Genomic DNA, 25860 nt, shown 5'->3' with positions numbered 1-25860 from the left:
GGCTACGGAGGAGCTCCTGTCTGTCCTGCCCTGGGCCCACAGGCTACGGAGGAGCTCCTGTCTCAGTTATTCACACTTTATCCTCCTCCTCATCAATCCATCTACTGCTGCTGCACTGAAATGGAGCTGTCTCCTCGCTACGAAACTTAGATCATTTCCTCTATTTCTTTCTGTGGTAAGGCAGGTTTCTAATTAATTATGGAGTGTGAATGAAGGAGAGAAAGTACTGTGTGAGAACACACTAACACACCAGCAAAAGGTCACACAAAAGTTATACTTGTTCAATTGGTCAGTCGGTTGGTTTCCAGAGGAAGCATGGAGACTGACATTGATTTATTTCACAGCAGTAGGTACTCTGATTCAGACTCATTCCCTCTGAGAGCCATTAACACACTGATGCTGTCTGCTACATCTGACTAACCTGAATCATCACCTGTCTCTGAGTCATGAGCTCACAGACAGTGGGCACTGCTCTGGAGTGGAGCTGAAACACTAGAATGTCATTGCACACACTGGAGGTGGAGATGACATCAGCCAAATGTATGCGTGTTTTCTGCTACTATCGCCAGGGTTTTCTAGAAGACTTTGACTTCTCTGTGTGTGTATATATGCTCTGGAAGAATAGAATATAGTTGAAACTCTTGAACATCTGTGGGGGTTGAGAACATGACTTGGTAGTGACAGTAACAAGCCTGTCTGTCCATGTACATATTAGGCAGCGAACCCTGGCTGTACCCTGGAGAACTTTGTACAATGTCTATATTTATGTATAGACTGTAGAACTCTGGAACATAATGACTAGCATTGACGTGCCTGTCTGTGTGTCTCTGTGTCAGGCGGCGAACCCTGGTTGTACCCTGGAGGACTTTGTGAGGTGGTACTCTCCCAGGGACTACGTTGAGGAGGAGGTGGTGGACGAGATCGGAGACACGGTGGTCAGGGGCGACCTGAGTGCCAGGATGAAGATCCCGGGAAACATGTGGATGGAGGCGTGGGCCACTGCCAAGACTACCCCCGCTCGCAGACAGAGACGCCTGTTTGACGACACCAAGGAGGCTGAGAAGGTACTGAGCTTGGAGCTTTTAGAATAATATTTGGCCGCCGGAAAACGTGTGGCGAGGCGGCATTTTCCCCAGCACTTTTCAATCAGGTGGGACAGCGGCCCACTGCTTTTGATTTAGTTTCATAAAAAATATTGATGCAAAAACGTTTTATTTTTACCTGATTTGCCACACGCACAATTTCTCTGTCCTTCACATTGGAGTGCTGCTGCAGGCTCTGTGCGTTTCTTGACCAATCAGGTTCACGGAAATCAACGCACAACGCTCAAGGCGCCCCATCCACTTTCCTCCGGTAGGCTATTTATTTAGCAAACGTTATATCACTCCCGACAGACACAAGCAAAACCTCTTTACATAAATGTTGTAGCAGCCTACACCTAAACATTAGTGATCTTCTGTATTGCATGGAAACAAGATTATAATTTTTTGTCTGATCAACTGTAGGAGACTAACAGCTGCATACAGTCTACTACGCCCTGTCCCTCTGGCCAGGGTAAACGAAGACGTAATGTTGTGTATTTAAAGCCCATTTTTTGGTTTATATTCATACTTTGGGTGACTAGGCTACCTAGACCTTTTCAATCCAACATTATTAACTGGAATGAATCAATAAACGCAGTATCTGACATAGACGGTGAGTTCTTGTTTAATTAGGCCTACAGTTGCATAGGGCAGGACTAAACAATGCAGACCTGCATAAAGCAAGCTCAGCCTTTTGAGTTCTATTGTCCAATCATGTTGCTGTCTGTGGATGTGTAGATGAAACCCCCCGTTTTAGTCTAGCTTTAAAATATAATGAATATGAGCAAGTAGAAGGTTGCTGCAGTTTGACAGGGTTTTCATCCTCCCCAAGGCCAGGAGTTTTTCCAGGAGTTTTTAAAACCATGTGACCCAATTTTAGAAAAACTCTGGTCCCATAATAGCCCATATTAAACCTTTTTACAACTGATTAACCATGTCATATCGTGTAAGATCCAGAGTTTTAGGTTACCCAGGAAAAACTAAAAGGGGGGGGTAAGCTCAGTTTGGGGTTTTCCCCCTTAAGGTTAGGATTTGGGGAGGATAAGTTGTGCCTAAGTGCAACTTTTACCCAGAGGCATTGTGTTTCCCTGACTGATTTAATATGACTAAGTGAAAAAGGCCTCTGACTGCAACAGGTTAATACGTTTCCCTTTTGAACTGCTAGACTGAGAATCTGTGAATGACACCTCCACCTGTCCTGCAGCTCATTGCTGCCAGCCCAAAGAACTAAACCCTGCCAGGTTCACTACACACTCTGCCTCTCTCTGTTTGTCCCTGTTTCAGCCAATCACCATGCAGCGCTGCTAGAAATAGGAAGTAGGTCAGAACACAAAGTGTCCCTGCTACGAGACACACACACACACACACACACACACACACACACACACACACACACACACACACACACACACACACACACACACAAGGTGTCCCTCCCCTCCCTGCCATGGTCCCCTCCCTGAGAGTTTAAACTGAGTTTAGGGGAACCTTGCTGGGCCTTGAAGGTCGGTCATCTAGCCTATAGCGCTGCGACCTTCATCCGTATGTCTGCCACCAGCCAGCCGGCTCTTTTGGGGAAATTCCAGGTGCACAATTTAGTTTGGCATTCATTTCCTGCTGATTATATATTTTTTCCTTTTTTCTTGCTGCTCCAGTAAGTTGTCCTCTTAAAGTAGGTAGATGACAGGAGTGCTTCTATATTCCACAGTCCTCTGATTGCAGTCAAAATCATCGCCACAAGGTCACTCTGCGACAACTTAAGAGCGCTGCACTGTGCCGTACGTTCTATCCCTGTTCTCTCCATGTGCACGAGAGCCTGAAGGGTTGTGTGTTATTAGGGAATACCAAATCAGATTGAGCTCCTGGAATCTCATCTCCGACTCACTCAACATAACGAATGACCCTGTGTTGTATAAAAAGGAGGGTCATTAAAATGCAGCGCTGCCTCTCGCCAACACAATTGCGTTTATGCGGCAGGCAGCCTCCATAAGTCAAAAGAAGCCGATGAACCAGTTATATAAAAGAACAATGCCTTCTGAAATGTCAAGTACCTTGCTGGGTCCTGACAACCTCTGGAATCATAATTGCTGTAAGAGAGAGATGGAGAGCGAGAGTTTGGTTTTGATATTCTTCCCCTCCCCCAGGTGCTGCACTACTTGGCGGTACAGAAGCCAGCAGACCTGTCCCGCCATCTCCTGCCCTGCATCCTCCACGCTGCCATCCTCAAGGAGAAGGAGGAGGGTTAGTGGCAGCTGCTGAAAATCTCTCTCTCTCTCTCTCTCTCTCTCTCTCTCTCTCTCTCTCTCTCTCTCTCTCTCTCTCTCTCTCTCCTCTCTCTCTCTCTCTCTCTCTCTCTCTCATATATCTCACCAACTTCCTCTCTTCTCTCTCATACAGAGTCAGTAGAGGACATCCTATCTGCTAGAAAGGCCATCCAGCAGGCCACCTCTCATGCCAGCAAGGTGCTGCGCCACCCAAGCCCAGACTACAAGAAACTGGAGGTGACTGGAAACAACTTTTTTTTCATTTAGCCTTTATTTAACTAGGATAAATCCTGTTTTTCAAGGGAGACCTGGCAAGATTGACGATCTCTCCCCACCAGTCTCTAACCCCTAACCTCTACCTCTAACCCATTGGTTGGACTGCAAGGTAGCCACAGTATAGTTTTTTCTACCCCCGACTCATCCACCCTAGTGCTCAGTGTCTTTGTCTGTCTCCTCCAACAGGACGTGATTACCCAGCTCATAGCGGTGGAGACGGTCATTGCCCGCTCCCGCTCTCTGAAGTCCAAGTTTGGCATCGGGAAGGCAGAGCAGAGTGACGACGCAGAGGATCTGGAGAGGTACATCAGGACAAAGCAGCACGCCCTGAAATAATAATAATAATAATAATAATAATAATAATATATGCCATTTAGCAGACACTTTTATCCAAAGCCACTTAGGCATGCATACATTCCTGGCATTGCAAGCACCCTGCGCTACCAGAGCTAATTTCATGTTAACCAGTAGGGCCAGATAGATCTGCAGAGATACAAAAATACCTATGGAGTTAAATGAAATCAATCCAACTGCTTCAAACCTATCTATTTCTATGCAGCTTAGCCCTATTGAGATAAAATCTATTTTGCGAGTGAGACCAATCGAAAACATGAATAGCTTAAGTGTTATCGATTATGTTTTCAGACAGTGCTCTTAAGGTATTGATAAGATAACTTCCCTGGAGATTCTCTCCAGCCCTACTCCTGATAGAACCAGCAGGCACATTTTAACCAACCCTCCATGCCACTACTCTTCCTTCCCTTCTGTTGTTCTTTTGTCCTCTCAAATCAAATGTTATTCATCACCTGCTTCGTAAACAACAATGCAGAGAGAAAGAAAATAGAAAAGTAATAACACGAGGTACAGTAATTGAGGTAGATATGTACATATACAGTGCATTCGGAAAGTATTCAGACCGCTTGCTTCCCTTTTTCCACATTTTGTTACGTTACAGCCTTATTCTAAAATGGGTTAAATATACAATGCCAGTCAAAAGTTTGGACACACCCACTCATTCAAGGTTTTTTCTTTATTTTTTTACTATTTTCTACATTGTAGAATAATAGTGAAGACATCAAAACTATGAAATAACACATATGGAATAATGTAGTAACCAAAAAAGTGTTAAACAAATCAAAATATATTTGAGATTCTTCAAATAGCCACCCTTTGCCTTGATGACAGCTTTGCACACTCTTGGCATTCTCTCAACCAGCTTCACCTGGAATGCTTTTCCAACAGTCTTGAAGGAGTTCCCACATATGCTGAGCACTTGTTAGCTGCTTTTCCTTCACTCTGCCGTCCGACTCATCCCAAACCATCTCAATTGGGTTGAGGTCGGGGGATTGTGGAGGCCAGGTCAACTGATGCAGCACTCCATTACTCTCCTTCTTGGTATAATAGCCCTTACACAGCCTGGAGGTGTGTTGGGTCATTTCCGTGTTGAAAAACAAATGTTAGTCCCACTAAGCCCAAACCAGATGAGATGGCCTATCGCTGCAGAATGCTGTGGTAGCCATGCTGGTTAAGTGTGCCTTTAATTCTAAAGAAATCACAGACAGTGTCACCAGCAATGCACCCCCACACCATAACACCTCCTCCTCCATGCTTTACGGTGGGAACTACACATGCGGAGATCATCCATTCACCCACACCGCGTCTCACAAAGACACGGCGGTTGGATCCCAAAATCTCCAATTTGGACTCCAGACCAAAGGACACATTTCCACCGGTCTAATGTCCATTGCTCGTGTTTCTTGGCCCAAGCAGGTCTCTTCTTATTATTGGTGTCCTTTAGTAGTGGTTTCTTTGCAGCAATTCGACCATGAAGGCCTGATTCACACAGTCCCCTCTGAACAGTTGATGTTGAGATGTGTCTGTGACTTGAACTATGTGAAGCGTTTATTTGGGCTGCAATGTCTGAGGCTGGTAACTCTAATGAACTTATCCTCTGCAGCAGAGGTAACTCTGGGTCTTCCATTCCTGTGGCGGTCCTCATAAGTGCCAGTTTCAGCATAGCACTTGATGGTTTTTGCGACTGCACTTGAAGAAACTTTCAAAGGTCTTGAAATGTTCCGTATTGACTGACCTTCATGTCTTAAAGTAATGATGGACTGTTGTTTCTCTTTGCTTATTTGAGCTGTTCTTGCCATAATATGGACTTGGTCTTTTACCAAATAGATGTATCTTCTGTATACCCCCCCCCCATTCCAGGTGACAACCTCATGAAGCTGGTTGAGAGAATGCCAAGAGTGTGCAAAGCTGTCATCAAGGCAACTGGTGGCTATTTGAAGAATCTCAAATATACAAAATATTTTGATTTGTTTAACACTTTTTTGGTTACTACCTGATTCAATATGTGTTATTTCATAGTTTTGATCTCTTCACTATTATTCTACAATGTAGAAAATTGTACAAATAAAGAAAAATCCTTGAATGAGTAGGTGTGTCCAAACTTTTGACTGGTAGTGTATATCTTTTTTTTAGCAATCTACACACAATACTCCATAATGACAAAGCGAAAACAGGTTTTTAGATTTTTTTGCAAATTTAATAAAACATTCAAAACAGAAATACCACATTTTGATACGTTACCGCTGTATTCTCAAATGGAATAAATCGTTTTTTCCCCTCATCAATCTACACACAATATTACATTTATGTAAGTATTCAGACCCTTTACTCAGTACTTTGTTGAAGCACCTTTGGCAGCATTTTTTACATTTACATTTTAGTCATTTAGCAGACGCTCTTATCCAGAGCGACAGGCAGCGATTACAGCCTTGAGTCTTCTTGGGTATGACGCTAGAAGCTTGGCACACCTGTATTTGGGGAGTTTCTCCCATTCTTCTCTGCAGATCCTTTCAAGCGCTGTCAGTTTGGATGGGGAGCGTCGCTGCACAGCTATTTTCAGGTCTCTCCAGAGATGTTCGTTTCTTAGTTCAAGTCCGGAATCTGGCTGGGCCACTCAAGGACATTCAGAGACTTGTCCTGAAGCCACTCCTGCATTGTCTTGGCTATGTGTTTAGGGTCATTGTCCTGTTGGAAGGTGAACCTTCACTCAGTCTGAGGTCCTGAGCGTGTTTTCATCAAGGATCTCTCTGTACTTTGCTCCGTTCATCTTTCCCTCGATCCTGACTAGTCTTCCAGTCCCTGCAGCTGAAAAACATCCCCACAGCATGATGCTGCCACCACCATGCTTCACCATAGGGATGGTGCCAGGTTTCCTCCAGACGTGACGCTTGGCATTCTGGCCAAAGAGTTCAATCTTGGTTGCATCAGACCAGAGAAACTTGTTTCTCATGGTCTGAGAGTCCTTTAGGTGCCTTTTTGGCAAACTCCAAGCGGGCTGTCATGTGCCATTTTACATTTACATTTTAGTCATTTAGCAGACGCTCTTATCCAGAGCGACTTACAGTTAGTGAGTGCATACATTTTCACACTGGCCCCCTGTGGGAAACGAACCCACAACCCTGGCATTGCAAGCGCCATTCTCTACCAACTGAGCTACATGGGACTGAGGAGTGGCTTCCTTCTGGCCACTCTACCATAAAGGCCTGATTGGTGGAGTGCTGCAGAGATGGTTGTCCTTCTGGAAGGTTCTCCCATCTCCACAGAGGAACTCTAGAGCTCTGTCAGAGTGACCATCGGGTTGTTGGTCACCTCCCTGACCAAGGCCCTTCTCCTCCGATTTCTCAGTTTGGCCGGGCGGTTGTTCCAAACTTCTTCCATTTAAGAATGATGGAGACCACTGTGTTCTTGGAGACCTTCAATGCTGCAGAAATATTTTGGTACCCTTCCTCAGATCTGTGCCTCGACACAATCCTGTCTCGAAGCTCTACGGACAATTCCTTCGACCTCATGGCTTGGTTTTTGACCTGACATGCACTGTCAACTGTGGGACCTTATATATATATATATATATATATATATATATATATATATATATATATATATACAGGTGTGTGCCTTTCCAAATCATGTCCAATCAATTTAATTTACCACAGGTAGACACTAATCAAGTTGTAGAAACATCTCAAGGATGATCAATGGAAACAGGATGCACCTGAGCTCAATTTCGAGTCTCATAGCAAAGGGTCTGAATACTTATGTAAATAAGGTATTTCTGTTTTTTGTTTTTAATACATTTGCAAAAAAGTCTAAAAACCTGTTTTCACTTTGTCATTATGGGGTATTGTGTGTAGATTGCTGAGGATAAAAAATACAAAAATGTTTTAGAATAATAATGTCAAAGTCAAGGGGTCTGAATACTTTCCAAAGACACTGTAGCCTTTATATACAGTGGGGAGAACAAGTATTTGATACACTGCCAATTTTACAGGGTTTCCTACTTACAAAGCATGTAGAGGTCTGTCATTTTTATCATAGGTACACTTCAACTGTGAGAGACGGAATCAAAAAAAAAAATCCAGAAAATCACATTGTATGATTTTTTAAAGTAATTAATTTGCATTTTATTGCATGACATAATTATTTGATACATCAGAAAAGCAGAACTTAATATTAACCAGAAACCTTTGTTTGCAATTACAGAGATCATACGTTTCCTGTACGTCTTGACCAGGTTTGCACACACTGCAGCAGGGATTTTGGCCCACTCCTCCATACAGATCTTCTCCAGATCCTTCAGGTTTCGGGGCTGTCGCTGGGCAATACGGACTTTCAGCTCCCTCCAAAGATTTTCTATTGGGTTCAGGTCTGGAGACTGGCTAGGCCACTCCAGGACCTTGAGATGCTTCTTACGGAGCCACTCCTTAGTTGCCCTGGCTGTGTGTTTCGGGTCGTTGTCATGCTGGAAGACCCAGCCACGACCCATCTTCAATGCTCTTACTGAGGGAAGGAGGTTGTTGGCCAAGATCTCGCGATACATGGCCCCATCCATCCTCCCCTCAATACGGTGCAGTCGTCCTGTCCCCTTTGCAGAAAAGCATCCCCAAAGAATGATGTTTCCACCTCCATGCTTCACGGTTGGGATGGTGTTCTTGGGGTTGTACTCATCCTTCTTCTTCCTCCAAACACGGCGAGTGGAGTTTAGACCAAAAAGCTAAATTTTTGTCTCATCAGACCACATTACCTTTTCCCATTCCTCCTCTGGATCATCCAGATGGTCATTGGCAAACTTCAGACGGGCCTTGACATGCGCTGGCTTGAGCAGGGGGACCTTGCGTGCGCTGCAGGATTTTAATCCATGACGGCGTAGTGTGTTACTAATGGTTTTCTTTGAGACTGTGGTCCCAGCTCTCTTCAGGTCATTGACCAGGTCCTGCTGTGTAGTTCTGGGCTGATCCCTCACTTTCCTCATGATCATTGATGCCCCACGAGGTGAGATCTTGCATGGAGCCCCAGACCGAGGGTGATTGACCGTCATCTTGAACTTCTTCCATTTTCTAATAATTGCGCCAACAGTTGTTGCCTTCTCACCAAGCTGCTTGCCTATTGTCCTGTAGCCCATCCCAGCCTTGTGCAGGTCTACAATTTTATCCCTGATGTCCTTACACAGCTCTCTGGTCTTGGCCATTGTGGAGAGGTTGGAGTCTGTTTGATTGAGTGTGTGGACAGGTGTCTTTTATACAGGTAACGAGTTCAAACAGGTGCAGTTAATACAGGTAATGAGTGGAGAACAGGAGGGCTTCTTAAAGAAAAACTAACAGGTCTGTGAGAGCCGGAATTCTTAATGGTTGGTAGGAGATCAAATACTTATGTCATGCAATAAAATGCAAATTAATTACTTAAAAATCATACAATGTGATTTTCTAGATTCCGTCTCTCACAGTTGAAGTGTACATATGATAAAAATTACAGACCTCTACATGCTTTGTAAGTAGGAAAACCTGCAAAATCGGCAGTGTATCAAATACTTGTTCTCCCCACTGTATATAGCCTAGGCTATTTTCCTATTGTCCCAATCCCACTGAAATCCAAAATCCAGACACCTGTCTCGCATGAAAATTCCTAACCTTATTCTGTAATCCATAGGTTACATTATCAAGGCATTTCTCGCCTATGCATGTCAAAATACCGCTATAACATTTCCCCCGCTTCTCTGCGCTGTCTCGTATTGCTGCCAATATGAAGGCTTCGATAGAGAATGTGTGATCAACAAACTGTATGAGAGTAGATATGGATACCTTGATATTTAAACAATTTCCTCTCTTAATCTCTCTGTTATTCATGAGCTGATCTGCTATCTGTATAATAATCAACTTGATTTTGCCAAATAGGAGATATTCTGTCATTCGTTGGAGGGTATCTAGCAAGCTTTCAACTTTGGTCATTTGACTTTTGTTTGACTGCCATTACAATGTTTATATGATTCGACAACGCTATAGCCTACTCGGGGTGCGCTCTGTGCATCCTGAGCGCCGTCTGTGTCAAGACACTGTAGCCTAGGCCTACTGCTGAAATGCGCTGAATTAATTGAGGAAGATGATAACGCTCTGAATTTATGTACGGCCTGTTTCGCAATTCACAACAATTTAATTGCCGATCAAATTACTAAATATCAGTTTCACTTGCTGTGAAATCTTTACATAGTGGCGCTGACAAGGTGGCGCATTTGCGGAGAACCCTGGCATAGTGACCAAATCTTGGTTTTAAACGCTTTAAATGGGCATTTCTGATTTTTGCGGTATTTCCCGGGACTCTCTGGATAAATATGAATTATTCCCAGTATTGAAACTCGGTAGATTTCCGAGAAAATATTAATCCCCATTCCCTACCCTCACCACCTGGGGGGCGGCCCGTCTGGATGTCCAGGATCCAGTTGCAGAGGGAGGTGTTCAGTCCCAGGGTCCTTAGCTTAGTGATGAGCTTGGAGGGCACTATAGTGTTAAATGATGAGCTGTCGTCGATGAACAGCATTCTCACATAGGTGTTCCTCTTGTCCAGGTGGGAGAGGGCAGTGTGGAGTGCAGTAGAGATTGTGTCATCTGTGGCTCTGTTGGGGCGGTATGTGAATTGGAGTGGGTACCTCTTGTGTACCTTCCATCCCACCCTTCTCGCTTTATTAATATCACAAGCCTGCTCTTATTTCATCATACACCCTGCTCGGGGAGGCATGAGTAGGAATGCTAATAAATGTTGGGCAAACACACACACGTACTGTGTTGTGTGCTATATTAAAACTCCACCACCTCCATCCTCTCCCCAGGCATACTCTCTGCTCAGATTGTAATAAGGGCGCATAGTATAGTGGGTGTGTTTGTGCACGTGTGCCTTTCTTGGGAGTGAATAAGTGAGTGTGTGTCTGTGTCTGGAGTATGTAGGTCCATCTGTGTGTGTGTGTGTGTGTGTGTGTATCTGTACAGGTGTTTGTGTATGGTGTCGGAGGGTCAGGTGCATTGAGGGATAGACATGGATACAGACAGACGGGGGTTATATTAGGGAGGCCCCCAGTGTTCATATGTCCCAGGGGCCTCTGATTGCCCAGCCAGTCATGCAGTAGAGCCAGGCAGAGTCAGACTCATTAAGAGGACACCCAGAGCTGGCCTGGAACACCATGCAGCCACTAGCCTGTCATTTTTCTCTCTAACAATGAACGGCCTGTCCTGTCTTGTATCCGATATGCTGTGTCAGGGGAGAGGGATGTGTTCCAAAAGGCTGTAGTTTTCACATTTTGTGTACTGTACTGTGCAGCTAGTTTTACAACCCCTTCTCATTATTCCGTTGGTAAATGTATAATTGCATGTCTTAAATATAATGTTATCTGTATTTACCTGCGTGTGTTTTCTGACTATGCTCCCCTGATATGAACCTCTTCCCCAATCTCTTCTTCGGCTCCCTCTCCACTCCTCTTCTCTCTCGCTCTCAGGTTTGTGAACTCTCTGCTAGAGGAGCCTGAGGTGTATGTGATCGGAGCAGGACGCGGCCCAGCCGGCAGCATCATCCACAAGTTGTTTGTCAGCGCTCAGAGGGTAAAGCACACCGTCTCACAATGTCACCACCACCCAGGACACACACACACACTCATACAAACATACACACCGTCTCCCACGGGGGGCCTTTCCTAAACGCTGGCATCACAGGATATCCCGCCACCACTATCAGCTCACCTGCTGTCTTTCCAACGGCCCAGGCAGGAGATGTTATGTTCCCGCTGACTGATCCCCACCCTTCTTCCAGGCCCTGAGGGGCTCCTGGGCATGCTGCCTGAGTAACAAAAAGCATGCTGCTGCTGGACTGTGTTCTAATATGTTCACTTATCACTACTTTCTTCTTGCTGCTAACTTCTAAAAGTAAAAGGGTTTTAGTCAAGTCTCTCTTTTTGCATATCACATAATGCAAAATGTCTGTCAAAAAATGTCTTTGTGCAGTCTGACAGACAAAGATCCAGACTCTGTAGTTCTCTCTGTTATGATAAGCGGAAGCACAATGAAACAGATGTCTTGTTTTATTCAGTCTGATATGATATGACAGGGAAGGAGAGAGACACCTGGACCAAATGACTGTCTTCTGTGCTGCATGTCACTTCTGACTATACTGCGACTGAATAGTCTGAGATGATCAGTTAAAAGGCACTTGCAATGATAGATTACCCCTTGCATTGTGCTGTACAGTTGCACCTGTATTGGTTATGAAAGTAAGTGTATGCTTGGCTGTAACACATTGAAATACAATGCCTGGTTTGGTCTTGGCACATCCAACAACGCATACATTTGTTTGTTCAACGTGTAAGTTAATGAAAGCCAATAAATGTGTCTTCTTCCGGAGACTAGAGCTGAGAGTTTATCAACAGATTTAGTCCCTGGCCCCAGACCCAGATCTGTTCCTTAGAATAATTGCTAGCAAAATGCAAACAGGGAATGAATGCTTGTATTGGCTATCTTCCCTGTGCCTTGTGTTGGAGGAAGAAACAGTGTGAAAAATAGTTAGATTTAAGCAAACTCTCACTCCCTCCTTCAAGCACTTTTTTTTTTTTTTATCCGGCAAGATGTCTGAGTGTTAAATTATAGCCTGTGTTTTGCCAAGCTCTCAATAGAAAGCTAGTAATTATCCCAAGCACATGTAAATCAGATGAAATCATCAGCCAATCAAATGAGGTGAGTTTCTTGAGAAAGAGGGAAAGAGAGACAGAGAAGAATAGAAGGGAGGAGAGATGTCCTGCCCCTCATCTGTTGAATGATCTGACCCTTGTTACCAGTACAAGACTAGAGTACTAGTTTGATTGTTGTCTGATTGCTATGCCGCTTGCTCTAGCTTGAGTGTGATGCATTCGGTGGAATGAATGTCATGTCTCCTCAAGCAGAACCTAATCCTCTTTTTAATCGCCTGACTGTTGTTTTGTTGTTTGTTCTTCTGTTTGTTTGTTCTCTCCATCGTATTGTGTTTTTTTTCTTTTTGTCTCCTAACGCTGCTTGCCTGTCACCCATGTCAAGCTCGCTGACTACAGCAGTGATGAGGTAACCACTAGCAACACTCCCTATCCCCCCTTTACACCCCTAGTTCATCCCTCCACCCCAGCTGCCTCCACCCCCAGTCCATCCATCCAACCACCCCCTCCACGTTGTCTTCTCCCTCTTTCTACCTGCCAAGCAGTGCTGCCACTGAGGTTCAGGCTAGCTGAGGCAGCCAGGGAGGGATACAGACAAAGATTACAGTCATTTCTCTGGTAATGTTTTGGAAGAGTGAACCGCTGCAATTTCCAGACCTCCATAACCCAAAGGAGAAGATGCCACTTACCGTGTTTTTAACCTCCCCCAGACCTTTTTACCAACCACCTTCCCCCTCTTCTTCTCCTCCTCCACCCATCCATCTATTCTTCTAACCACCTACCTGTTAGTCTAGCGCTAATCATTTTTTTTTTGTTGTTTGTCCATTTGCTCTCATTCTCTGACGATGGGTCTGCGTTGATAAACAAGTGTTTTCTGGTGGATGTGGAGGTTGGTTTATGATAGACTAGTTTTAGCCTGCTGGTTTAGTATGTATACTAAGGAGTGGTAGGTCTGTATACACTGAGTGCACTAAACATTAGGAGCACCTGCTCTTTCCATGACAGACTGACCAGGGGAATCCAGCTCAAAGCTATGATGTCACTTGTTAAATCCACTTCAATCAGTGTAGATGAAGGGGAGGAGACAGGTTAAAGAAGGATTTTTAAGCCTAGAGACAATTGAGACATGGATTGTGTATGTGTGCCATTCAGAGGGTGAATGGGCAAGACAGAATATTTAAGTGCCTTTGAACGGGGTATGATAGTAGTTGCCAGGCACACCGGTTTGTGTCAAGAATTGCAAAGCTGCTGGGTTTTTCACGTTCAACAGTTTCCCGTGTGTGTATCAAGAATCCTAATTATTCTTCAGATATGCTACATATTCTATCCACATAATGTCCATAATGTCTATACATCCCATCACATACATACACTACCGTTCAAAAGTTTGGGGTCACTTAGAAATGTCCTTGTTTTCCATGAAAACATGCATGAAATGAGTTTGAATAGGAAATATAGCAAAATGAATAGGAAATGTAGTCATTGACAAGGTTAGAAATAATGATTTTTAATTGAAATAATAATTGTGTCCTTCAAACTTTGCTTTCGTCAAAGAATCCTCCATTTGCAGCAATTACAGCCTTGCAGATTTTTGGCATTCTAGTTATCAATTTGTTGAGGTAATCTGAAGAGATTTCACCCAATACTTCCTGAAGCACCTCCCACAAGTTGGATTGGCTTGATGGGCACTTCTTAAGTACCATACAGTCAAGCTGCTCCCACAACAGCTCAATAGGGTTGAGATCCGGTGACTGTGCTGGCCACTCCATTATAGACAGAATACCAGCTGACTGCTTCTTCCCTAAATAGTTCTTGCATAGTTTGGAGCTGTGCTTTGGGTCATTGTCCTTTTGTAGGAGGAAATTGGCTCCAATCAAGCGCCGTCCACAGGGTATGGCATGGCGTTGCAAAATGGAGTGATAGCCTTCCTTCTTCAAGATCCCTTTTACCCTGTACAAATCTCCCACTTTACCACCACCAAAGCACCCTCTTCTCATCCGACTCCTCCATCACATTGCCTCCACAATGCTTGACAGATGGCATCAAGCACTCCTCCAGCATCTTTTCATTTGGTCTGCGTCTCACAAATGTTCTTCTTTGTGATCCGAACACCTCAAACTTCGATTCGTCTGTCCATCTGTTCACTGTTGACGTTGAGACTGGTGTTTTGCGGGTACTATTTAATGAAGCTGCCAGTTGAGGACCTGTGAGGCGTCTGTTTCTCAAACTAGACACTAATGTATTTGTCCTCTTGCTCAGTTGTGCACCGGGGCCTCCCACTCCTCTTTCTATTCTGGTTAGAGCCAGTTTGTGCTGTTCTGTGAAGGGAGTAATACACAGCGTTGTACGAGATCTTCAGTGTCTTGGCAATTTCTCACATGGAATAGCCTTCATTTCTCAGAACAAGAATAGACTGACGAGTTTCAGAAGAAAGTTCTTTGTTCTTTTAAGCCTGTAATCGAACCCACAATTGCTGATGCTCCAGATACTCAACTAGTCTCGAAAGCCAGTTTTTTTTATTGCTTCTTTAATCAGCACAACAGTTTTCAGCTGTGCTAACATAATTGCAAAAGGGTTTTCTAATGATCAATTAGCCTTTTTAAAAGGATAAACTTGGATTAGCAAACACAACGTGCCATTGGAACACAGGACTGATGGTTGCTGATAATGGGCCTCTGTACGCCAATGTAGATATTCCATAAAAAATCTGCCGTTTCCAGCTACAGTAGCCAATTACAACATTAACAATGTCTACACTGTATTTCTGATCAATTTGATGTTATTTTAATGGACAAAAAAAATGATTTTCTTTCGAAAACAATGACATTTTTAAGTGACCCCAAACTTTTGAATGGTAGTGTATATAATTATACTCCGGACTCCGACATTGCTCGTCCTAATATTTATATATTTCTTAATTCCATTATTTTACTTTTAGATTTGTGTGTATTGTTAGATATTACTGCGCTGTTGGAGCTAGGAACACAAGTACTTCGCTACACCCACAATAACATCTACTAAATATGTTTGATTGGATTTGATTTTGAATGGTCCACCACCCAAAGGACATCCAGCCAACTTGCCACAACTGGGGGAAGCATTGGAGTCAACATGGGCCAGCATCTCTGTGGAACGCTTTCGACACCTTGTAGTCCATGCCCCAACGAATTGAGGCTGTTCCGAGGGCAAAATGGGGTGCAACTCAATAATTTCCTAATGTTTTGTACACTCAATGTATACATTACAGTAGGTTAGTGGTATCCTGCTGTTTAGTATGTACACTCAGGAGTGGTAGGTTGCTGTGTTCTGGCTGGTTTGGTAAATACTAGTTTTAGCCTACTGGTTTACTATGTAAGTATTGGTAGGTTGCTGTGGTGTGTTTGATCCCTTTTGGCTTTAGATCTTAGCGTCGCGTAGCTTTCTTGTGTTGCCATCCCTCCAGGGCTCTGCTGTGCCCCACCGAAAACAAATGCATACATTGATCTGGAAGCACACACCAAATCGCTCCAATCCACTAAATGCGTCTCCTTTCCTCGCCTTACACAATGTTTTGGGAGATGTGGGAAGGCATTTGTTAATTTGTAATCAGCTTTCTAATTTATGTAATTTGTTCCTGCTCAGTAAGAATAGATTGTGTTAATATGCTGCTGTCGTTTTCCATTCCTGCCGCTTTCACTTGCGCCAGGTCTGATCACTGTCAAGGTTGTTTAATTCCCCCACGATTTAGAATATGGAGCGATAGAATGAGTTGTATGTTTTTCTCAGTCTCAGGTGTCATACTCTCTTATACTCACATTGTAAAAGTGTTGTATGTGTTAAGGTCATGCTTAGACTGCCCAAAAATATATTGTGGTCCAGTTTCCACATTTTATTGGGCTTTTATAGAAAGTGTACTGTGTGTTGGGCTCAGCGTTCTCCATTTTGTGCCAACATGAATGTTAGCCACTCTCCATTTTGTGCCAAACTGAATGTTAGCCACTTTGGCTGCATTTAGACAGGCAGCCTAATTCTGGTATTTTTTCCACTAATTGGTCTTTTGACCAATCACATCAGATCTTTCCACATCAGATAATTTTCAGAGCTGATCTGATAGGTCAAAAGACCAATTAGTGAAAAAAAGATCAGAATTGGGCTGTCTGTCTAAACGCAGCCGTTGACTCCTCCCATCTATTTGCCTCGCCCCCCATAGGCTGCCCTATTGGCTCCATTGGATGAAGACACGGGACGTGGGGGTGGAGCTGATGACAAAAAGCCAATGGGAGGTGCCAGTGTGCCAGACTTCCCTCCCCCTGCAGGGCGTGAGATCCTGCTACGTACGTGTGTCCCGCGGCCCGCGCCCTACTCCAAGGCCCTCCCCCAACGTCTCTTCTGTGTCCTGATGAGAGAAGACTTCAGGCTGGCTGGGGCCTTCTCATCCGACTCCTCCTTCTTCTGAGAGAGAGGGAGAGCGAGAAAGAGAGAGAGAGAAAGAAGGAAATAGAGAGAGAGAGAGAGAGGGGCTAGTCTGGAAGATGAACCAGGGAGTGTTGGTGGGAGGTTAGGATGGCATTTGGGATCTCTGGTCAGTGACTCAAGCAAGGCTGTGTGTGCTGCATCCCATTATGGGTGGAGCTATGGGCGAATCTATGGTTGTTCCAAAGCCACATGACGGAAAGCTCCACCCATCTTGGGCTCTGGCACCATCTCAAGTGTCTCCTGGGAGGATCAGAGAAACAGAACGGTGGGCTGGCTGGCAGCCCTTTCTTATGACATCATCACACTGTGCGATGACTCATATCAGACTGTTCGTTGGTTCCCGAAGGGCTACTGTCTATGCTGGTTTAAGTCTATCCCCCCCATTGAGGTAATTGTAGTTCAGTCAGTTTGGGCCTGATCGTCTGATATCTGTGTTGTGAAAATTTTAACTTATTTGGAATCTCTTTAATTGTTTACTTTCCTTAATGTCCTGATTTAGTTATTGTTAATTTCATTGTTGATTTGGACTATTTGTTGATTTTGACTTTTCAGTTATTTGGGGTTTAAATGCAAAATAGACTGTACTCAACTGGGAACTGAGCTTACTATGACTGTTGTGTAGTAAAATAGATCTCATGTTTTTTGTTGCGTAGCTCTGACAAAAAATATACTAGGGGAAAATAAATGTACACTCATGTGAAAAAAAAAAAAAATGTGGGGGGGTAAGAATATTCACCTTGCCCCATCTCCCTGAGTGGTAATATATTAGGATGCTAACTTGCATATCATTCCCTGCCACTTGATTGTGATCGTTTGTGGCTTTCCAGTGTTGCCCAATCAGTCATTGGTTGAAAGCTATCATCTCTTAGGTGCTCACAATGCTCTGTCTGTTCTGTAGCCCCAGACACTCTCACGCTGCCCATTGCGCTCGTACTGTATGCAGTAATTAGTCACCACCTCTTAAAGCATTTCTCACTATAATAATGCTTATTGATATACATGCAATCACCGTAGGTTTTCCCTTGTCACCAAAATGTATTGAATCCTGGTTGAAAGTGCAATTACATATTGTAAAGACGTAGCCTTAAATATAGCAGCAGAGAGACAGGTGTCCTAGTTAATGTTGTTAGTGCTGTTTCAATGAAGAAGGATGTTAAGTGCTGTTAATTGTTAAATTGCTGAGAAATTTTACTTAAGTCAATGCAGACAACTTTTCTACATTGTCAGTATTTGACTGAGGGGGTGGATTCAAACTGTCGAGCTAGCCAAAGTCTGTACATGTCAAGTGAGTGTTGGTTGTAAATGTCTCCTCGTTTAGTCCTCTTACATTGGTAAAAAAATAAACATTTTAATTCGACACTAAAATGTATAATATTGGTATGTGTTATTGGTATGTTATAACTACTTAACATTTAAGTGCACTTATTTTCTTTAATTGCGATTAATCACATTGTCTGAAAGCGTTCAAAATACACTGAAAACATCCAAAATACATAATCTACTGTATACAGCTAAAAACAACAATGAGATGTCAAAACAAGTTGACATTGAGGGTAAAGAAAGTGTTCTTTATCAATTTACCAAATTTACTTTGGGCAAAATCAAGACGTCAATATTCTTGTAATTATTTTTGTATAAAAATTATTAAAGGGTAGGTAGCATAAACGTAACATACTGTATGGAATTGCATTAGTATACACATCAAAAGTCCCAATGCAAAGTTACACCTCACTTTTCTAAAGTTTTTATTACATCAGCATTCCGAAGAATGACGAAAGTCATGTCGGAAAATGTTTTTCCGGGTTGTGGTGTAATATGGAGGACCCGGCAAGTCAGCCTATTCCCTATAATGTAAACTCCAACAGAAATTACTTCAAATGTATAACTTAAAATTAAACCAAATCATTTGCACACATGACTACTGGTTTCAATGAAATGTTCAGCCAACTTACAAGCAAATACTTTATGAATTTGTTACAAATCGACTTGCAATGTTGCTAGCCAACTAGCCTGCTAACATTAGCCCTACTAGCCTGCTAACATTAGCCCTACTAGCCTGGTAACATTAGCCCTACCAGCCTAGTAACATTACGTTAGCACTGAATCAGTCAGCCAGTTGCTATCAACACCTAGCTTACAGCTACATTAAAGTAAACCAATGTTTTGGAAATGCATAATGCCATCTAACCAGTTATCAAAGAATGTTCGCTATATGCAATTATCTTAGCCAGCCAGCTAATGTTAGGTATTTAGCCAACTAGCTATTAGCCTAGCCAACCACCAAGGTTATGGTCGGCAAGCTAGAGCCCAACTGCTGGAGACCAGCTAGAAAACAACTAACACAACTAAAACATAACCGCAGCTCAAAGCAAAGAGCGAGCAGAGACTTACAGATTGATGGCAGGGGCCCATCCGATGGTAGAGTGCAGGCCCATCCTTTTAAATGAGTGCAGGCTGAGAGCTACCAAATCGAGGGGGAGGCGGGCGCTTCACCGGACCAAGGGAGAGTCAGGGAAATCCAATAGCTATACTGTATAGCGAGAAAAATCCAAAATAGATTGATTCCACACATCAGTCAGCTAGCGTGTTAGCACTAAGCCAAGGTGGAAAAAGTTTGAAAACTCCCGTAGCCTACTTCACAGTGAACATGCCGAAATGTTGACAAAACAAAAAGCAAAACAGACGAGGTACTACACAATTAGAGCAAGCAGGTATGATTTTCTCTTTCGTTTTGAGCCCACGGCAAGAAGGCACCATAGCCTGCCATGCTAACGGGTTCCCATTAGATAACACAGCCACAAAGTCCTTGAAGAGCATGAGCTTGAGCTAGCATACAAACTTGGTAGATCCTCCATATGACGTTGAGAAATAGCGCATTGTGGGTAGTTTAGAAGATATCTGAAAAAAAGTTAATAAATATAACTATGTTTGTACTTCTAGGTACCCAGATCGTGAATACAACTAAGTCTTTGGCCACACTGTGTTGTTACATTGGTGAGTAAATACTCATGCTTCCTACCCTTTAAATTACAGCTCAATATGAGCAAATTCTGAATTTGCGATTAATCACAGCAAATCCTGTGATTAACGCCATTACATTTTTGAAGTCTTTTGGCAGCTTGAGTTCTCTTTCAGTCAGTACTCTCTGTACAACGCATCATTATGGGAAGCTGAACTGAAGAACTTAAATCACGCCTGACAAGGCCAATGAAAACCATGCCAAGCTGGAACCCCCGCCTTCCACAGGTGATAACACTGAGGCTCGGATTCATTACTTCAATTATTTAGCTCTTCACTGAGCTGAGCAGAACATAATGATTCATGCTACTATCTTAAAGGTCCCGAACAGTCATTCTGATTCCCATGTAAAATAGCCTTTTGAGTGACTAAAATATCACCCATAATATTTTTGGGGAGATAGAAATGCTTAAAATTTGAGAAAGTACTTTTTCTCTCAAGGCTAACTACTAGGAAGTTTGAAAAGACAGGCCGAGTTGGTGGGGAGCTTATATTCATAAAACGCCTATGTCTAGAAACTTGGATGCAGTGTTGCATCAAATTTGGTGATACACAAAGCAACTCAAACAACATTGAAATTGCATCAATGATGTACATTTTCTGTATACATCTCCCATTTGACATGTCTCTTGTGATGCGATTCACAGCAGTACTGATGGATGTGTTGACATGACAACTGCATCAGAGTATTGAATGACCCTCCCCCCTTTTGTTCCATGCTTGCTGAAGACCTAGCTAGCCAGTAACTAGCTAACACCAGACAGATGAAGACCTAGCTAGCCAGTAACTAGCTAACACCAGACAGATGAAGACCTAGCTAGCCAGTAACTAGCTAACACCAGACAGATGAAGACCTAGCTAGCCAGTAACTAGCTAACACCAGACAGATGAAGACCTAGCTAGCCAGTAACTAGCTAACACCAGACAGATGAAGACCTAGCTAGCCAGTAACTAGCTAACACCAGACACAGATGAAGACCTAGCTAGCCAGTAACTAGCTAACACCAGACAGATGAAGACCTAGCTAGCCAGTAACTAGCTAACACCAGACAGATGAAAGGGGAGACATATAAGTATCTTTGCCATAGAATAGTGTAAACATTTAATTATATTTGCTGACACCCTACACATTTTTGGTTAACACCTGACGCCCAGTGTAAAACACGTTATGACACAGTCATAACCATGTCATAATATGACATAACAGCTGATAGAACTTGTCATAATCTGTCATAATATGGTCATAAGACTGTCATAACCCATATATTTACACCTGTTGTGACATATTGCATTATTTTATGGCTGGTTATGACACCTACTGTACATACGTGTCAAAACCCACATTTATTCAAATTTTTTTTCTGCTACGTTTCCTTTTGTTTGAAAGTTTGTTTCTTAAATCCTTAGCTGTAATGAATTCTTTACAGTTATGTTTTTATTTTAAATATACTTTATGACAGTCATGAAGCATTATGACCATCCTGTGTCACTTTACTTGGACTAAGAAAATACACTGACACTGTCGAGAAGCATCATAATCATATAAGCCAGATAAGCCTGTCACTTACAGGCCCTTATATCAGTCATCAGTCAAAAAGAGGGTGTCTTGTCCTGCTCCTGAAATCTGCTCCTGCATTCATCGCAGTCATCATCAACAGAGCATTGGGGTAGGTGCATGTCTAATAACAATGTGTGCGCAATTACAATGATCATTTATATGGTCAATTAAAAAAATATATATATAACATGTCAACAGCATGTTTATGGTGTAATGGAATGTTTTGCCTCGTGGTAGGTTTTATGGGTTTTGACACTCGTATGTAGGTGTCATAACCAGCCATAAAATAACGCAATATGTCACAACAGGTCTATATATATGTGTCATGACAGTGTTATGACCATATAACAGGTTATGACAAGTTATGTCAGCTGTTATGAAATGAAATGGTTATGACCATGTCATAACGTGTTATGACGCTGGGTGTGAAGTGTTTTTTTGGCACCAGTAGATTAGTTTTCGAAAAGTATTCAGACCCCTTGACTTTTTCCACATTTTGTTTCGTTACAGCCTTATTCTAAAATTGATTAAATAGTTTTTTCCCTCATCAATCTACACACAATACCCCATAATGACAAAGAAAATACAGGTTTTTAGAAATGTTTGCAAATGTATAAAAACAAAAAATGGAAATATCACATTTACACAAGTATTCAGACCCTTTACTCAGTACTTTGTTGAAGCACCTTTGGCAGCGATTACAGCCTCAAGTCTTCTTGGGTATGCTGCTACAAGCTTGGCACACCTGTATTTGGGGAGTTTCTCCCATTCTTCTCTGCAGATCCTCTCAAGCTCTGTCAGGTTGGATGGGGAGCGTCGCTGCACAGCTATTTTCAGATCGGGTTCAAGTCCGGTCTCTGGCTGGGCCACTCAAGGACATTCAGAGACTTGTCCCATAGCCACTCCTGCGTTGTCTTGGCTGTCTGCTTAGGGTCATTGTCCTGTTGGAAGGTGAACCTTCACTCAGTCTGAGGTCCTGAGCGTGTTTTCATCAAGGATCTCTCTGTACTTTGCTCCGTTCATCTTTCCCTCGATCCTGACTAGTCTTCCAGTCCCTGCCGCTGAAAAACATCCCCACAGCATGATGCTACCACCACCATGCTTCACCATAGGGATGGTGCCAGGTTTCCTCCAGACGTGACGCTTTGCATTCTGGCCAAAGAGTTCAATCTTGGTTTCATCAGACCAGAGAAACTTGTTTCTCATGGTCTGAGAGTCCTTTAGGTGCCTTTTTGGCAAACTCCAAGTGGGCTGTCATGTGCCTTTTACTGAGGAGTGGCTTCCTTCTGGCCACTCCACCATAAAGGCCTGACTGGTGGAGTGCTGCAGAGATGGAATAACCTTACAGAAGGACAACCATCTCCACAGAGGATCTGGAGCTCTGTAAGGGTGATTATCGGGTTCTTGGTCACCTCCCTGGCCAAGGCCCTTCTCCCCCGATTGCTCAGTTTGGCTGGGCAGCCAGCTCTAGGACGAGTCTTGGGGGTTCCAAACTTCTTACATTTAAGAATGATGGAGGCCACTGTGTTCTTGGGGACCTTAAATGCTGCAGAAATGTTTTGATACCCTTCCCCAGATCTGTGCCTTGACACAATCCTGTCTCGGAACTCTTCCCGACAATTCCTTCGACCTCATGGCTTGGTTTTTGCTCTGACATGCACTGTCAACTGTGGGACCTTGTATAGAAAGGTATGTGCCTTTCCACATCCTGTCCAATCAATTGAATATACCACAGGTGGACTACAATCAAGTTGTAGAAACATCTCAAGGATGTTCAATGGAAACAGGATGCACCTGCGCTCAATTTCGAGTCTCATAGCAAAGGGTCTGAATACTTATGTAAATAAGGTATTTCTATTTTTTTTACATATATACATTTGCAAAAATGTCTAAACCTGTTTTTGCTTTGTCATTATGGGGTGTTATGTGTAGGTTGATAAAGGGGAAAAAAATAATTTAATCCTTTTTAGAATATGGCTGTAACATAACAAAATGTGGAAAAAGGGAAGGGGTCTGAATTCTTTCTGAATGCACTGTAGCTATATAAACCACACCCCTCCGCAAACACGCCTTCTCCGATATTGGTTACAAGGCAGTACTTATTAAAATTACGTAAGAGAATATGTTACCGTTGGTGTATTAAAATTAGACGTTAGGGTGATGTCACCTTATCCCCTTAATAATCCCGCCCCCTGCATCCAAGTGTTTGACATTAGGAAGGGACCAGTAACTTTATGATAAAACTTGTATCAATGTAGAAGCAACATACTTTGGTCAGCATACTTTGATCTGTTTTCATCCAAATATCTTCCAATGTCATGAAAAACATGATTTTGACTGTTCTTGACCTTTAAAACAAACATTTGGAATGTGAGACTGTCAAACTTTGCCACAACTAAACTGTCCCATTGTGGTTGAGTGTGCTCCCCCCTTTGTACGTTGTGGGCTAGAGTTTGTATTTTGTTTTCGTAGTTTCCTACCAAAAAAAACAATTTGTTATTCTTCGGGTTTCTTAGCCTGGCAATAGCAATAAATAAGATGGCAAAAAAATTGACAGAGACAACGAAAGCCTGACAAGCCGGGTTTGCGACCATGCCTTCAGTTATGCGGCTATACTAAATGTGAAAAACCCTGTTAACTCCTAATTGATTGATTTCATTCTTACTAATAACCCCCATAAATATTTGTTGAGTGGCGTATTTGAAAATCATCTCAGTGATCAATGTCCTACAGTATGTATTAGAGATACCAAACAGCAAAATACTAATCCTTGTTTAATGAAGAAGATACATTTTTAAAAGTTTTCTTCTCAAAGGTTTTTACATGGCATGTTCTACTCTGATTTAGCAACTGTCTCCTGTATTCCTGACCTTGAGTTGGCTCTAGAAAATGTATCCGCCATATTTATTCCTCTGACAGATAAACACGCCCCTTTTAAACAATTCAGAGTCAAAGATAGATCTTAACCCTTGGTTTTCTTCAGAGCTATCTGAGCTCATTCAGATGAGAAATCAGGCCTGGGCCAAAGCAAGGAAAACTGACTCTTTAGTGGACTGGCAATCTTTCAGATAACTGAGAAACAGATGTTCTGTCTCGAATAAGAAAGCTAAATCAAGCTACTTTTTAAACTCTATGTCTGACTCTGCTGGTGATCCTTCAAAATTTTGGAAAAGTTCTGTCTGACTCTGGCATCGGATAACTGATGCTTTTAATCAGCATTTTATCTTGGCAGGCTTTTTATTCGAGAGAAATTGTGCTTTAATTGACCCTGGTCAGTCAGTGGACTGCTCTTCCCTCTAGCTAACTAGATGGTTAACCTGTCAACTTCTAGTGAATCTTTGTTTTCATTTCAACAATTTACTACCTGTGATGTGTTAGATGCCTTTATTAAGATTGATGTAAAACAAATCAACTGGGGCTGATATGCTTGATCCATTTTTGCTGCAGCTTTCTGCCCCCGATTGTGGAATCGTTAAGACACATTTTTAACATAACAATTATATATGGTACTATTCCCAAGGTTTGGAAGGTGGCCCATGTACTCCCCCTTCACAAACTTAGTGACCATTCTGAACAAAATAATTATCACCCTATTTCTAAACTTTGTTGCCTAGCAAAAGTATTAAAATCCTTGAGTAATTCTCAGCTAAGATCTTTCTTATCTTTGAAATGTATTATAATTGTACATCCGTCAGTTTTAGACCAGGTCATAGCTCATACCTCTGCTGCATGCCTAGTTATAAATTATGTGGTTAACTATATGGATAAAAGGCAACATCGTGCTGCCCTCTTCATTGACCTGTCAAAGGCATTTGATACTGTTGATCGCTCACTGCTAATTCAGAGGCTTTCCTCAATTGGCCTAGACCAGGCTCCATGTAACTGGTTTAAAAATTACTTGACAGATCGAACTCAGTGTATCTACTGATGGTGTTAAATCAGGTTTTCTGGACATAACGAAAGGTGTCCCGCAGGGGTCGATTCTGGGTCCTTTACTTTTTACTGTTTGCATTAACAATCTTGACTTGTCTGTAAAAAATTATAACCTGCACTTGTATGCCAACGATACTATTGTGTATGCTATTGCCCCCACGGTTGACCAGGCTCTATCTGAACTACAGTCTGCCTTCATTGTATTACATAAAACTTTATTGACCTGAAATTACTATTGAATGCAGGTAAAAATAAGTATGTTGA

General features: G+C 42.7%; 1 protein-coding gene across 1 annotated transcript in view; it reads left to right on the top strand.

Annotated features, from left to right (window-relative positions):
• LOC311143728 (rab3 GTPase-activating protein catalytic subunit-like) overlaps positions 1–17959 on the top strand; it is a 51179-nt gene extending 33220 nt beyond the window's left edge. Inside the window, exons 19-24 of the mRNA XM_084179602.1 lie at positions 837–1064; positions 3227–3323; positions 3480–3583; positions 3809–3924; positions 11454–11556; positions 16822–17959. Of these exons, the coding sequence (XP_084035728.1) occupies positions 837–1064; positions 3227–3323; positions 3480–3583; positions 3809–3924; positions 11454–11556; positions 16822–17067 (894 nt within the window). The 3' untranslated portion in view covers positions 17068–17959. The remainder of the gene's footprint in view (positions 1–836; positions 1065–3226; positions 3324–3479; positions 3584–3808; positions 3925–11453; positions 11557–16821) is intronic.
• The last annotated feature ends 7901 nt before the right edge of the window (positions 17960–25860 follow it).

Source organism: Coregonus lavaretus, assembly GCF_964263955.1.
Source record: "Coregonus lavaretus genome assembly, chromosome: 16".
In the NCBI taxonomy this organism is placed as follows: domain Eukaryota; kingdom Metazoa; phylum Chordata; class Actinopteri; order Salmoniformes; family Salmonidae; genus Coregonus; species Coregonus lavaretus.
The sequence above is the reverse complement of the archived record's forward strand: the minus strand, read 5'-3'. Positions and strand labels throughout refer to the sequence as shown.